The sequence below is a fragment of the Parasteatoda tepidariorum genome, chromosome X1 (genome assembly GCF_043381705.1).
Source record: "Parasteatoda tepidariorum isolate YZ-2023 chromosome X1, CAS_Ptep_4.0, whole genome shotgun sequence".
In the NCBI taxonomy this organism is placed as follows: domain Eukaryota; kingdom Metazoa; phylum Arthropoda; class Arachnida; order Araneae; family Theridiidae; genus Parasteatoda; species Parasteatoda tepidariorum.
This window is the reverse complement of record NC_092214.1, coordinates 28,037,498-28,054,565: the sequence shown is the minus strand read 5'-3', so window position 1 is coordinate 28,054,565 and position 17,068 is coordinate 28,037,498. Positions and strand designations below refer to the sequence as shown.

General features: G+C 28.3%; 1 protein-coding gene across 9 annotated transcripts in view; it reads right to left on the bottom strand.

The window, feature by feature from the left end:
* LOC107446668 (A-type potassium channel modulatory protein KCNIP1-like) overlaps window positions 1-17,068 on the bottom strand; it is a 196,523-nt gene that overhangs the window by 108,311 nt on the left and 71,144 nt on the right. The window contains exon 1 of one of the 9 annotated variants that reach the window (XM_016061376.4): window positions 853-2,208. The exons of the other annotated variants lie outside the window; for them this stretch is intronic. Within the exon in view, the coding sequence (XP_015916862.1) occupies window positions 853-1,033 (181 nt within the window). The 5' untranslated portion in view covers window positions 1,034-2,208. Of the gene's footprint in view, window positions 1-852; window positions 2,209-17,068 lie in introns of those variants that run through there. 9 annotated transcript variants of the gene reach the window in all.

Sequence of the window (17,068 nt, the reverse complement as noted above, 5' to 3'; positions counted from 1 at the left end):
TCATAAGTATTATACATATTATGCATGCATTATAAAGGATATGAAGGAATTTTCAATAACCATTTTTCTTAAATCTTAGTGTCATTGTTAAAAGAAAGTATTTGTGAAGAAAATGAAATGTGCATTAGATGTTGTGTACACAATTTTCAAATGAATTCTGTGGTGGTATATTTTCATTTTTTAAAAGGTTCATTAATTTCATTTTAAAAAAATAAAAGCTCAAATTAATTTAAAAAACATTTTTATTCTTATAATTAGTTTTAAAGCAATCGTAATATTTGAAGCATTTATATAATTTTATTTATTTAAAATAGTTTTTACTTAGCAACTTTCTTTTTACTTTAAATCATTTATCAAATTTTTAGGAAAGTTTTAATAATTTACATCATTTAAAGTAAATTACAAAATACTTTCCTCATTCATACCATTTACACTGCTAGTCTTAATATTTAAACATTTTAGCAGTTTGTTACAGTTTTTAAAACTTTCGTTTAACTTAATATTGTTTTTAAAACATTTTCCTGTAATTCTTATAGTTTTAAAGCAGTTTTGTCACTTGTAATTGTTTTACTTTAAATATTTTTCTCCTTAATTTCCTTTTTTTTTAAAAAATCATAGCTTGAAGCTTTTTAAATGTTTTGTACCTTTTTAGATCTTTAAAGCAATTCCAAAAATCGATTTGTTCTAAAACTTATCTTAACTTTCGTTTATTTTGACTCTAATTTGTTAAAGTTTACCGTCTTTTATCTAATAGTTTTTTGATTAAACTTTAAGCACAAAAAATGAAGCGCTTTTGACAAAAAATTAAATATCATTTCATAATTCTAAAAATCATATTAAGATATCTCTTACCGTTTGATTCTGTGATACCGTACCAGGCATCCCTGAGAAAGGAAAGGAATCTTCGAAAACAATTGCGGTGAGTTTTCTTGGACGAATCATATGAGGGCTGCTCAGTTGATACTTGGGGAGTAAAAGTTTTTGGTCTAACTCGGGAACGTGCCCCGGAGTGTTGTGAAACTACACCATACATTATATGGGATTCTACTTAAAACATCCTTGAAAAATAATTTTTGTCACATTGATATGAATGGAAGGGATATGTTCATGCAGAAGGCTGAGATTGAAGAAAAATTAAAGGAATTGAAATGAGAAACATAGAAAGATTTTATAGTAAATGCGCGAAGAAATTATCCTGGAAAAATTCAACTTTGGATGCTAAAGGCAAATATTTTTATTACTTTGATGTTAAATATATTTTGGAGCACATAATGCTCTTCTTATGGAGGTGCTGGCCAATTTTTAACAAGTGAACCGATGGCAACAGATATGTAGTATATTGACATTATAATTTCTATGCTAGACATCTTTTAGTTAAAAACATCATTTTCAATGGAAATTACTTTTCATAAGGAAATCTAATATCATCAGGAAGTTTGCATTTCAGGCACGGAAAAAAGCTCTGAAAATAACGACATTTAATAAATGGAAATTATCACAGAAAATTCGGAAAAGAAGTAAGTTTCGAAAAAATTCCGCGAACTTTGAATAAGACATGATAATATTCCTTTTAAGATCTTAAAACACAACTTAAATACATTTATATTTTGTTGTGGTTGACAGCTATCTTTGGAATAATAAAGAGACTACATTTATCACAGATATAATTGGACAATTAACAGTAAGTTTTAGTTACAGGTGGTCATATTTTTTTCTCTTCCTGTAAATGGAAACTCGCCAGACATCGATATAAAATATACTTTCTTTTAACCAATTAAAAGTTGTTGTTTTTTTTTCTACCGCTAAGTTTTATTTGTAAATACGCCGATGTGTTGAGATATTTTTACAATAAGCTTCCATTCTTTATTCTAGAGTGAGATGACATCGTCCCGTTTTGAAGAATTTAGAAATCTATGAAGTTTGTTTGTTGAGTTTACGTGACACATTGTCAGTGTAAGCTCGTAAGAGAGGATCCAGAAGTTTTCGTTTGGCGGGACCTTTTATAAACTGGAACGTGATGTGCCTATGGCAGGAAAAACAAGTTTTTGGCAATCATCACGTGGTCTGATTGTAGATAGTGAAGCGACACGGGATGATTGCATGGCTCGTCATTGGTTTTTCATCAGTGATTGATTGAGAAAAGGGATGAAAATAGGGAGCGGGCAGGGAAGATGCAGGGATGCTGAAGCCTGTTGCGCCCTCCGCTTTACTGGCAGTCAGAGAGCTGGCATCCTTTCCTCCAGATTGTCACAGAGGGCGCTGGATCGGATCTGCTCCTGCAGAATCCTGTTCATCCGCTAACACGATCTCATCAGTAGACCAGAAAACTATCCCAATAACTTCACCGCTCCGAGTATCTTTATATACGAAAGAGTTTTTCTTCCAGCTAATAAATAGTAAAGGATTAAAAATAGTAATTTCTAATCCAATCAGAAAATTAACTGATATTATCTAATGCTTATTAAGAAAAACTTATAACAGGTCTGTTTTTTAGTTTAAAAATATATAAAAAATAACAACACTTTTTAAATTAAAATATAAGTAACTCTTCTAATTCAGATGTAAAAAGTCAAATTATTATTTTATATTATTATTTACCTAGTAATTAATAATTATCAAATTAATCACTAACTTCCATTTCAGAAATTTTTAAAATGAAAACACCTATAAATATTATTTTTTTGAATGAATTTCAAAATGGAAAATATATAGCAAAATATTATGATTTTAAAATTTTAAAATTAATCTTCCGTGATATTATTTTTTAACTTATTTCAGAGTATCTATATCTATCTATCTATCTATCTATATATCTATCTATCTANTTAAAGTTATATATATACAAATATCACGATTAGCGTTCTACTCCCATGCTTTTAACATCAATCAAAATTTTAAAAAAATGAGTGGCATTTTATACAATATAGATCTTTTTAAGTATTGCTTAACCTAGTTTTAAAACATTCATTGTACAAGTTAATTTTAGAAACACATTACCTGCTTTAGAAATATTTCATTTAAATAACAATTTTATTTGATTTTTTAAATGTTACTATCAAAGCTATTCCAAATCAGGTTATTGAATGCAAATAAAATCACAAAAGATTTAAAAAGAAAAAAAGATAATGAAGCTCTTTATTCTTTTTCAATCAATAGAAACTATTTTTCAAAGAGTTTAAATTTTGTATACCGATTCTCATTACAGAAAATCGTGAAGCGCTTCTTTAGTGATACTTATTAATGCTTTTTTTATTAAATAATAAAGTTACTCAATATTTTGTGATATTGTTTTAGGTAAAGTAACAGTTTTGCGATGTCAGTAAGTTTCAGTGTAACTAAAGGTGTGTTTTTACTTAATAATTATTAAATGTTATTTTGTATGTGATCTTTTAGGGGAATTGGAAATAACATTTTCCCTGACAGCTCATATTTAACAATTGAATTAGCGTTGAGAAACTCTGTATTTCTAACTTTCAAGTTTCATATAATCAATTAACCATTTTTTTCTTCAAGTTTTAAAATCTTTCTCACACATTTCTTCTTCCTTAACACTTTTTAGACTATGTATATTGTTCAAAAATAAATATGAGCTGCTTCAATTTTCAAATTCGACTATTATTAGTTTCAGATCTATTATGACACACATTTTGCTGTGTATAAGTGCATAATGATGAATTTCTTCTGATTTCATAATCTGCAGTCAATCATAGAAAAAACCACTAGTTTTTTTAAAATTCGACCAATCCCTTCAATTTTTCATTTCTGGAATGAAACTATCTTTGCAAAGTGGAATTTTTTCATATTTAGTGCTAATATTCTCTATTTGAGTACTTAAACACAGCCGTAATTATCTAATATCTGTTTCTAATGCAACTATTTCTTATTAACTCTTTCTCATTCATTTTAGGCTTGTGCAAATACCACTTCAAAATGAATAAACGATTAAAAGTTTTTGCATCTGAGTAAATAGGAACAGATTTTAACAATGCCTTTTACTGAAACTTGATAAGTAATTAGTTTCGTTGTTTCGTTATTGAGTTTCTGAGCGAGAACAAAAAATTTCTAAGCTGTAAAAAATATCTTTTGCAACGACAAATTCGAAGGATTGCGACCACTAGTGTTACAGTGAAGTATTTTTCTCGTACATTATCATATTGAGCTAGTAATTTGGAAATTTAAATACAAGTCGTAATTTTTTGTGGAACATATGATTAAGAAATTTAAATAAATAAATGAATAAATAACATATTATTAATATCTGCGACTATAAATACATAATAAATTAATGATTCTAAATAAAATATACAGTTCATTATTGCTATGTTTTATTTAATTTTATATCCCATTTTTCAAGCTTTTGCTGATGAAAATTTTCACAACCTAAAAACTATTATATCGAAAGTAGAGAGTCTTATATCAAGAATATCACTAGATATGAAATAATATTTTTTGGTTTTTGCGTCATAATACGTAATCATTACAAATTAGTCGAACAAGTATTATTGCATTACATATTGGGTTTTTGTATAATATATTTTTAGAAATTTCGTCAAAAATGAAGAAATATGCACCCATTAATTATTATTTAATCAAGAAAAGAAAAACAATGTCGAAATATGATAATTCCTCAGAGTTTAAGGTGGTAGACTGAATAAGTGTCCTTACATTATGAAGCTTAGGGGTACTTTGAATGACCTTTGAAACCCATTCTGTTTCCTCGATCAATCAAACAGGTTTCGGGATTTATAGTCTCACCTTCCTCAGTAGTGATTTGTCAAATAAATTTTTTATTTTTGTTTTTTTTTATTTTTTAAATGCTAATTTGTGATAGCATACTTTTGAGGCAAAAGTATGCGCAAATAGGCATACTTTTTAAAATAATTTCAGACAAGGATTTTAATTATATACATTAAAGGTGTTCATGATTGAACACCCGTTATAATTTATTCAGTAAGTGCTATTGTTTGTTACAAGTATAACACTCATCATTGTCGCAAGTTACACCTATTTTTAAATTTTTCCAACATTTATGTCATTTTTCGTTTTTAACAGAAACTATTTGAATCATTAAGCGTTTCTCCATGTGTTGAAAATTTTCAACAATCCACTTAGATTTATTTGCACTTTTTTTTAATGGTGTGATCAATGAAAATAATTTTGGAGTTCAAACAGACACGTTAAAAATTTTTTTTAATTTTTGAAATGTTAACAATGATTTTTGATTTACATTTTCCACGTTTTTTTTTAAAAATTCCAAAATTTAAAGTTTTTGAAGCTTTTTTAAACTAATTGTTCCATAGGACAATAGTTCTGGTGGAAAAAACAATTTTCTTTTTAATGAAAATTTGCTTTCTGATCTTTTATATTAAAAAATGCTGAATGTGAAATTGAAAAAAAGTTCATTGACTTTTTCAGGACAAAAACATGGCTGTTTCTTTATTGACTTACCCCAATGAAATTATATAAATATTAGAAACTTTCTTGTAGAAACGTTTATTCATATTGAGTTGATCATGGTAAAGAAAGTAATTTGAAATGCCCACATATATATATAAATATCTAAGAATTCAAAGTTGCAACAATCTGTTCATTTATTTAGAAACAAAATGTCAAAACAATAAAATTATTCTGTGCAAAAATTATAATAAAAGCTGAAAAATAATGAGCATTTTCAGTTGAGCACATTTAATTACAGACAAGAAAGGTACTCTTAGTGTCACTGTTAGTGTTATTTTCTTTTTACATTTAACTTTTTTCATTTTAAAATAATCTGCTTAAAAGATTTTTCCAATCTCGAAGTGGTTACAAGAGCTTAAATTGTTGAAAACATAAGTTTGAGTAAAATTATTTGTCAGGAATGACAGAAATTTCACAGAAAATGAGACAAATAATGAAGTCAGAAAGGATCACGATACTTATTAAAATATTATTTAAAAACTATTTCTCTAAAGAAATGAACGTTTCTCTAATGAGTTCGAATTTAGCTAATAATTTATTACAGAAAATACTTGTGAAATACAGAATTATGCTGGAACTTTAGAATCTATTATTCAAACAAACTGAATTTTTATTCAAATTTTTGAATTTAAGCTTTCAAATGTAGTCTTTAAAAATGCAAACAATAAAGTTTCTGATTTGGGAGAAAAGTCTGAAATATAAAATAATTTTTTAGCTAACAATGCTTTTCGTCTGAATAATGAATTAAACTTGGTGACGTATTTAAAATAAAAATTGCAGTTCCCCTTTTTTTTTTAAATTTATAACTTAATGATTCTATGAAAGAAAAAACAATGTAAAAGCTATCTTTAGAAGAGTTCAGTCCGATTGGCTTCGTTTTCCTGAATGATCAACAAAAACTTCAGTTAATAAACTGATTAAAGTAGAGAAAAGTAAATTTAGACTCAACGTAGTTAAAACATTTATTAATAATTATCAATGATTGTATCAGGCTTATTGTGATAAAATAATAAGCTATATGAAGGTATATGGATAGGTAACACTAAAAAATAAAGTTCAAAAGTTTGGGTTGGTTATTAATTGATACACATACACATGTAGGCTTGTCTGCTCATTACAAAGTTCAGATTATAAACTCTTGTCAAGTCAAAATACAGATAACACAAGATAGAGACAGGCATCACAAACGTATATCCCGGGATTTAATCATTCGATTTACAGAAGCCTCACTCACCAAGTAGCATCGCCTTTCCACCAATCGCTATGTAAAAGGGCTCGAGTGGGTTTAAATACTACTGCAATCTTGGATTTGTAATAATAAATAAATAAATTTGATTTAGGTACGTATAAAAGAGTGTGCGCCTTATACAAATAATTGCTTATTTGTTGTCAAATTGAAGATTGTTGTTGTTGTGGTTCATTTACGTCGCACTAGAACTGCACAATGGGCTATTGGCGACGATCTGGGAAACATCCCTGAGGATGATCCGAAGACATGCCATCACAATTTTGATCCTCTGCGGAGGGAATGGCACCCCCGCTTCGTTAGCCCGACGACCTGCACGCAAAGTCGAGCACTTTACGGTAGCACAGTTTAACGAGGACCAATACCGCACGCCCTCGGTCCCTACGCAGACTGATCCAAGTGGTCACACACCCGCTCACTGACCGCAGCCAGTGATGCTTGACATTGGTGATCTGGTGGGAACAGTGTCTTAACGATCAGTCCACTGCGGGACGTCAAATTGAAGAACAGACCAAAATAAAAGAAGACATCACATCGGAATTGAACCCTCTACCTTAACGCTTCAGAACGCTTGGTGGAAGGAAAATATGCGACATCAGCAGCTTCAGTAATGTGTGGTTGTTTTACTTGCAATAAATGCTAAGGGGTCTTCGTGTGGTATCGCTGTACAGTCAACTACTTTGAAGATATAGGGAAATCAAAAACTTGTGTTATCTGTTTTTCAAATTGAGAAGAGGTAAGCAATTCTCTGTATTTTTTACAAAAAAACCTACATATGTAAAGGACTTCTACTCCCATAAAGGATGAATAGAACAAACGCATTAGCTTGATGTATGCGAATATATTATTTTTAAAACACTTGAAAGCATTATTTAGGCTCATTTTCCCTCTGATCAATAAAAGAAATTAGGAAAATAAGTACTTAACCGTCATCTAATTCCTATCAGCCATATAAATAAACCACTATTTTGAATAAACCACAAAGATGTAAACAGACTACAGCTCTTCTATTAGTTAAATATTAGGCATTATAAAGAAATTATTACCAAATAAATGATAAAAAGAACGAAAGTTTTGAAAAACTTCTTGGTAATTTTACTATAATGCTGTAGATCATGGCATAAAAATCATTTATTTTTGCTAAATTTACATTTCAGTTTAGTATTTTTACTAAAGGCGTGGTAATAAGAACTATGATATTGAAAGCTAAAATTTCCGGTAAATCGTTAACATGAGAACGGAAAAATTACTTTATGTATAGTTTAAATACTGTTAGGTTTTATTATGTTGTCTTTTTTTTTACCAGAAATATCATTACCATACAAGTATGATAATCTTACTAGCATTTTTTCTGCGTGTGATCAGATCTGTTAATGGTTAGGGCAAACGATATTTTAAGTTAAATTTGGCTGCAAAGTATATTTAAGTTTTATTGACAGTGTATTTAAGCTTTAACTACTAAAAACAGGAATTTAGAAACAAAGGATTATTAAGTAAATAGGATTAAAAGTTTTAACCATCACGTCCATTCATTTAATGATATTTAAATCTGGTATTTAGCTTTTATTTTAAAGGCAAAAGAAATTCTGTATACTTAGCAAGATAAAATCTCACCCAGGAAATATTTTTCTAAATTAGATATAATTTTTAAAAAAAGCCAGCGTTTTAACTTCTATTATTTTGATTCTAAAGACGTTATAAGTTTTAATTATGACAGTGACTTAATTCATACAACTTAAACTTAATAACTTTTAATGTAACTCGAATTCCATTCATAGTTGCTTATTTATTTTGAACACATAAAATATCTTAGTGATTTTTAGAGCAGTTTGAGATAAAATAAAAGGAATTAGAAATTATTATTAACTTGAGAAATTCAATACAAAATATTTTGCTTAGTAACATTCTGTAATTATTTTTTAGAAAGATAATTTAAGTTGTTTTTATTGCTTTTTTTAAGTAAAAAATAATTGCTAAATGAAATACCATACTAGTTTTCAGTTATCATTTAAAATTAATAGTTGATGCATAAATTAATGTAAATAATCCATTAGTGATAAATGTAATTAATAATTAATGTATAATTCATAATAATGTATAATGTATAATTTCATATAGAAAAAAGAAACTGACATAATATTTTTACTTTATAGTTATATCACTTAAAATATCTAACGCTGAAAAATGTGAATAAAAATGAATTAATTAGATTAATTGCAGAATTTAAGAGTTTTCAGTTTCTTATTAGTTTATATCCATAGCTTATTAACACTTTATTGAAAATAATCGAAACTGATTTATTTCCACTTTAGGCTGAATACAATTTAATTGTCCGTATTATATTCTTCGCGATAATAATATTAGTAAGTCTAGAACAACAATATCAAGGTCAGCAAAAATGTATTGTTTTCCTCCCATTTATTCCTCTGTAATCTTGTTAATGGATTTTAATTAGTATGGGAAAGCTTAGGACGCTAAGCTGATTATAATTTAATAAGCAATTTAACTGTTAATTAACAAAGAACTGGCATAATTCTTAGATGGTTAACTTTTGTCCTACTTTGAACATTAGATTTAACAATTTATATGATAGATAAAAAATAATCGATGAACTACTGAATTACATTATTAATGCTATAAGATCGTTCCCAAGCATTAAACTCCATCCATTTCAATTGTATGAATATTATTCCAATCGCATTTATTGTTTTGTTTTGAAATACAAACGATCATTTTCAAGAAGCACATTTGGATTCAAATGAGAGTAAAAGACAACAAATATCAATGAAGAACTAGTAAGATATATCTAAATGTACTAGTAAGATGTAAGACTAGTATGATGTATTAAAAGTAACTTTCATACAGGCTCATTAAAAAAAACAATTATCATGCGCTAGATACCACTATTCGGCATACACATCACACATGCAAATTAATTAATATTTCAGTAAAAAAACTGAAACTATTTACATCTGAAATATCTAAACATGAAGCATGAATAAATAAAACAGTTTCATTCATATTTATGTGAAAAAATACTTTACTCTACATAAAAAAACTAAACTCAGTGGCGCGACAGCCCATAGAGGGCCAAGGCCTAATGTGCCCATCTCAGTTTTCTTGACCATGGGCTCTGGGTTGCAGGATCAGAAGTTCCGGTTAGGTGGTCAGCCGAACGCGAAACCCCTAGTGTTTAGCTCCCAAGCATGCTTGGTACTCTTTTATCAACCCACTGAAGGGATGAAACTCTGAGTCAACCTTGCCCGGCACGAGAATCGAACCCAGGACCTGTGTCACAGCAGCGCGAAGCGCGACCATTACTTTATATAACAAATCTTAATTTCTAATTGTCTTGTACGAAACGGGAAAATGATTCCAGACTTTATGCACTGTAAAAAATTCCGGATTAAATTCCGGTAAAAAGTATTGTTTGCTGTAAAATCCATTTTTACCAAAAGGCCGTGCATTTTTAAAATCCTTTTTTACGTTCAGACAAAAACGTATATATCAAAATTTTTGCATTAATATTTTCTGCGAAACCCCTGAATCTCTGTAATATAAATAAATATTACCGTAAAAATCACTATAAATCTTTACTGCAAAAATGAATTTTACTTAAAAATGGATTCTATGGATGCTTTACTCAGTGGATTAGTGCTTTTTACCGTCATTTGATCCGGCATTTTGTACAGTGTAAGATAACAGTTTAAAACATGAAACTTTACATTACTTTCCAAATAGTAATACAATATTTTGCCAAATCTATCGAAACCACATTCGTAGAAATAGCGGGGTGCATTTAATTGTCGCAAAGTTATTCAATAAATTATTCATATATATATGAAGGCTTAAATGCTTTAACAGTTTACCAATGACATAGTGAACGACACTTAGGCCATGTCTCTTGACGAATATCGTAACATCAAAATCTGTAAACGTGCCATCGAAAGGGATGTGTGCATATTCAACAACCATCAATATGACAATCTATTCAACTTGTACATCAATGGTAATACTTCAAATAAAGTCAATTTTGAGGAGAATTATAACTTATCACTGGACTTCATTTGGAAGCGTTCTAGAATAGAATTGTTGTATTCTACCGAACAATTAATGATCTTAGAATTTTCTGTTGAATGAAGTAATAAAGAATATGTGCATATAACATACATTATTGGCGACTTATCATTATGAGCTTATTAATAATTACGAAGCATCAGTGAAATTATTATGAACTATTAATAATTTTAATCTAAGCATTAAAAATTCCAAAATAAGAACAAGTATTTTTGTTTGTGTTCATTTTGAAGTTGTTTACTTCATCACGAGATGCAAAAAAGTGGTTTTAAAATTTGAAAAAAAAAACAGTACGTTGCGATACTTTTTCAAACACTGCAAAAACATCACCAATATTGTGTCGCATGAATTTTTGCACCTCCATCTCATAATGCAAGATACTTTGGTATGATTTATTTTGAATTTTATTTTATTAAACTAATAGTTAATTTATGAAAATATATAAATTAGTTTTTTTTTTCAGTAAGGCAATAACGCTTCACGCAGTAAAATAAAATTTTGATCTTGTTTCTAAATAAACTGATCTAAAAATATTATATTCATATTTTTGACAATAACGTCTTTTTATCAATTCTTTATATTTAGGGGAGAGGGGGGCACATGTGAACAGGGGGNCCCCCTGTTCACATGTGCCCCCCTCTCCCCTACATATTCTTTCTTAGCTTCTATTAAACACTTATTACAAAAAATATCTTTGTCATTTAAATTTCCTGCATAATATTCAAGCTTATTATTTTTTTTGTATTTTTTTGATTTCTAAAGTATGAGAGTCATTATACATTTAGAGTATTTTTATCAAATATAAATGTTAAAGGTTATTTAAATATTTAGATCCATGTTATTTTGAAGACTTAGTTTTATTAATTTAGAAAACTTAGTTCCTTAATAAAATGTTTTCTGCTATATGTTGCTAATTCACCATAAAAAAATATTTCTTGCACCCAGAAAATATTAGTTGAGGAAAAGTGAGGAAGGCAAAACAGCTTAAACAAGTTATAAAACAAAGCATATGGCAAAGTAACCTTTTCCTCTTTCCAGTAAATCTCAGAGTTCCTACAAAATTCAGCTAGAAGACGAGGAGAAAATCAAAAAAGAAGAAAAATTGCCTGAGGACTGAGACTAGCGAAGAGATCTTTTCCATCTTTGTGAACATGTTTAGACAGGTTTTAGCTCCCTCGTTCTTTACGGGCACAAATTATATGGTTTCTGTATTTCTTATATCGAAAAGTATGAATATTTTCAGTTATCTTCTCAGTATCAAGAAGAAATAATTTGCGCAAATTGAGATACTTTAGTAAAGCTGAGAAACTAAAACAAAAATAAGTAAATGACCATAGCATTTTTTCGTTTTGTTTTGAGGGGAAAATAATTTTTTATTTCCTTTTTTGGAATCTTCAATTGCTAAAAATCACCTTCCAAAGTCCTTCAAAAAATTCTAATTGCTTGCATGTTTTATTTTTTTTTAAAAACAATAAACATTTTGTTGATTATATTTCAAAATGCTGGTATAAAGATACTTTTACATTAACGAAACAATTTATAAATATTTTTTTTTAAATAAGCAATTGAAGAAAGCGTAATGATATTTATTTGATTTTGAGAAATAATTTCAGATTAGTTCTTTCTGTTATTGCTTGTGATAGGTAGAATTAGAATTATTTTTGATACTTCCTGTAACTTTTGATAAGGTTTTCTCAAAAGGAAAGGAAAGGTAAGGAAAATCTACAACATAAATAATGCCAAAAAGAATTTATTTACAGAAAATTCCTTATGAAAATTTAAATTTAGAAAAAAAATTAAAATTTTGTTTTCAAGCGGGCTATTAAAAATTTCAGACAGATAAAAAAATTTTCATATAAATAAAACATTATATAATCATTTTTATCTTGTTTTATAGGGACTAAAAAGGTAAACTGGTACTCTTTGCTCTTGTGGATTTTCTTGTTCCAAAAATCACTTAACTGTAACGCTCAAAGAGTTGATATAAAATATGCTAACTCAGACACAATGCAATTTCTCTAAGTAAACATACTTTTTTTCGACGAATTTCCAGTAAAATCGCATGTATTTTTATAGATATAAATTATATTATTAATTAATCTTAGTTTTCATGTTTTGTAAATTTTCATTTAGTCTTATTCAAATGCGTAAATTGTTTATAACATTTCTTGATATCGCTTACAATATAATTTCTCTTACACGCTGTATTTTAGAAATGTACGTCATGAGCGCATAAATTATGCAAATGAGATTTTATTATAGAAAACCGGTAGATTAATGAATGAACTAATGAGGAATGTTTTTTGATTCGCCCACTGAACTCAATAAATTAGTTTATGAGTCACGCGTTTTCTTTGAATCATGTCAACATCCATTATTTTTGTTTAAACGCATTTTCCTTTTGCTTACAGAGAAAGCAAATATATTTACACTTAAAGATTATTTTCAAAACTTGAAAATATATTTAAGAAATAAATTGTGAACAAACATCTTAAAGTTTGTTTTTATTTGTTTCACAGAAAATTTTGTTATGTTTAAAAAATCCAGGCAAAGTCCTTTTCCAGGGCAAAGTCAATAAAACTACAAATGTAAAGATGTTTTAGTTATCAACGAAACAACAGAATTAAGCCAAAATATCGTTAAGAGGTTCCAGGTTTTACAAAGCATTTTTGCTAATAGTGTTAGAACATGAAAGAACTTTTAGAAGTTTTGCTATCTATGTATTTAATGTAGATAACTACAAAATTCATTCAATATTTTCAAGAATTAAAATTAAATAATGGCATTTTCAAATCGGATTATAAAATTAGAACTGAAATTTTTAAAAAATTGTCTTTTGGTGTATGGAATTAAAAGTTTGTTTTCATAAAAGTGTGATGCAAATATGTAGAACAGTGAAAAGACTAATTATTTGAAAATGTAGAATATTTTAACTGTCGGAATCGTTTGAAATATTTCAAAGAAATCTATCTAAGCTTTTTATACTTAAAATTTCATAGTGCTATTTCCAATATTTCTTTGATCTAACAGTCTAGAGTAAGTATTTGGTTGCAAAAGATTAAAATTGGTCCTTTGAAGATTAAATTATTACATGTTTTGGACGCTGTTTAAATCACATTAACTTTTAAATTTCTATTTCATTTGAAGCATTATTTGCGCCATTTGAAGCAAATATATATATATGATTAATTATACTAAAAATAGGGCTACAATTTAAAACAATGAATCTACCCGCATCTACTTCATTTGATATTCAAAATATCTAAACAATAGATTATAAATACTAATGAACATTTGTTTTATCCTAAAACTTAGAACATTAGCTAAAAATCAATATATATACAGTTTTCCTATCTAAACATTGATAAATACACCTTAATTTCAGATTGTAAGAACATTTTAATAAAACAATTAATTCCATAATTAATCTGTCTTTGCGAGAAATTTCACTAAAATTTCTTTAATTGCATCGTTATAAACATAACGATTATGCACTGAATTCTGTATAATCTTTATGGAAATTACTCAATGCAATTATTTATTTCTCAACGGAATTGCTGAAAATGCACACTTAAAATGAAACAAATTCTTTAAATTGCGATACCATTGAATGTTTTAATCAATGCTACCTATCCTTTATTGATATTATCACAATCAATTATTTGAGTGAGTAGAGAAATTTCATTCGAATTAAAATTCTTCAAATCCTCCAGAAACCATTTTCAAATCAAATAACCTTTAAATTAAATTTGGTGTGGAGAAATAAGAAAATAACGATCTACAATATGTCAATTGCACTTTTGATTCTATACAAATTATTAATAAAGTTTAGTGAGTTTTGTTGAAAGTATACGATGCCCCGTACTGACTGCTTAATTTCAAAAATTTCAACAAAAAAAAGTTAACATCGTACATTATTAGTCGTACATTAATATTTACACTCAGAAATAAAGTATGATAAAAACTACCAACATATGTTAAAATTTATCGTGTTTCTAGCTGTATGGGAACAATAATGCTATGGAACAATAATAACAATAAGAAATAATGGGAACAATAATAACAATAGCTCAGTGAATTTTTTTCGAAGATCTTTGAAAATGAGTTTTGAAAATTAACCATGAAATATAGTGCTATAATATGTGATAAAAATTGTCAAATGGAGTGAAATTTGGTGGTTTTATCATGATACCTCAGAACATGGCATTAAACCCATTTATTTAGTTACATTTTCTTTTCAATTTTGTATTTCTTACTAAATGTGCAGTAATAAGAACTATGAATTTAAAAGTTAGGAAAAATCACCATCGAAATCTGATAAATATTTTACTCTGGAAGACGAATATTTTGCTTTGGTGCACTGAAACAAACCAACACTATTTTGATTGACGGATAAAATTTGAGGTGATTCAAATAAACCATTTTCTCCGGCAATCAAATAGGTTTTTAAATTACACCTTAGTCTGTTGTGATTTGGTCAATTTCTATTTTCCTCTCTATTCCACCAAAGATATCGATTCAAGACATCTGATCAGATACCCAATCTTAAGCACCATTTTTCGGTCTTCTCCCTAAACCATTATCGGCGATGTCTCCCTCTACTATACCGACTAGAAAGTAGGTTAGTCGATAATTGGTTATATTTCTCACTGTATGAACCCATGAACCCATGAAGTGTGATGGTTTGAACCCATGAACATATTAGGCTCCAGTCACCGAAAAAAATTCTTAGACATAATAGTTGCCTCAAGTGCAGATTGCCTACATCCAATAAGTTCAAAAATGACCTACATCCAAAGTTTGAAAGCCATTTCAGGTACTTGAGGAACTTGACCAACTTACAGAAGATATGCAAAAGTATTTAAGGAGCATTGATCTCTAAAGTTGGCACTTCTCTCTTATCCTACTGGCACTTTTCTTCACCTCGATTATCACGCTAAAGTGTGTTCAAGAAGCTGAATAATATAATTATGTCCAAGCTGTGCTTTTTCTGTTTATTTAATGATTTCAGCAGATTTATGTAATTTACTTAAGCTTTATGAAATAGTTTATCTTTAATGAGAATTTATGATTAGCAGAAGCATGATTGAATGTACATACCTCATATGCTTTTACTTAGCCTGTTGTAAAGGTAGCATAAAAATTCAACAAGCTTAAATGATAATTTTGCTCACACTTTTTCTATTCAGAATACTTAGTTATTAGACATCATTCAAGTTTTACGTCAAACTAATTAACCTCTTAAAATGATTAATATACCATCAGTTTATCTGGGTTATTTAAAGTTTGCAAGCCATTTCAGGCACTTAATACTTAACCAACTTACAGGAGATATGCAAAAGTATTTAAGGAGCATTGATCTCTAAGGCTGGCACTTCTCTCTTATCCTACTCGCACTTTTCTTCACTTCGATTATCCCGCCACAGTGTGTTCAAGAAGCTGCATAATATAATTATGTCCAAGCTGTACTTTTTCTGTTTATTTAATGATTTCAGCAGATTTATGTGACTTACTTAAGCTTTATTAAATAGTTTATCTTTAACGAGAATTTATGATTTTCAGAAGCATGATTGAACGTACATACCTCATATGCTTTTACTTAGCCTGCTGTAAAGGTAGCATAGAAATTCAACAAGCTTTAATGATAATTTTACTCACATTTTTTCTATTCAGAATACTTAGTTATTAGACATCATTTGAATTTTACGTTGAACTAATTAACCTCCTAAAATGATTAATATACCATCAGTTTATCTGGGTTATTTATCTATTACTTTGCTGATATAACTAGTCGAGGTTGAACTAGATTGATAAATAAACTTACGATCAAATTCATCTTTATATAGTATAGTAAATCACAACTGTAATAGTTAGTAAGATGATGAAAGTTGCTGCAAAGATCCATAAAACTATACATTACCAGTGAATCACGTAAAAAGTTGCTTTTCTGCAAAATAAAAGAGCTTCTACTTTCGAACCTTAAAATCACCAATTTTTTTTTCAAGGGAATTGATTTCTGCTCTTAACTTTAGCGTATTTCTGTAAATTTAATAAATGCATTTATGCAATAAAAAGAATCAGAAAAATCTTTAAAAATGAGGTTTTTACCTTTAGAATGTCGTAATTCATAAAAATCAGTATTTCTTTGTGTTTTATTAAGGAGACAAAATATTAATATTTTATTAAGAAGACAAAATCTCTTGCAAATTTTCATAAAGATCTTGCCATTAAATAAAATCTACATTCTCAAACACTGCACCGGTGTTTTTATACTCTAATTTGCATGAA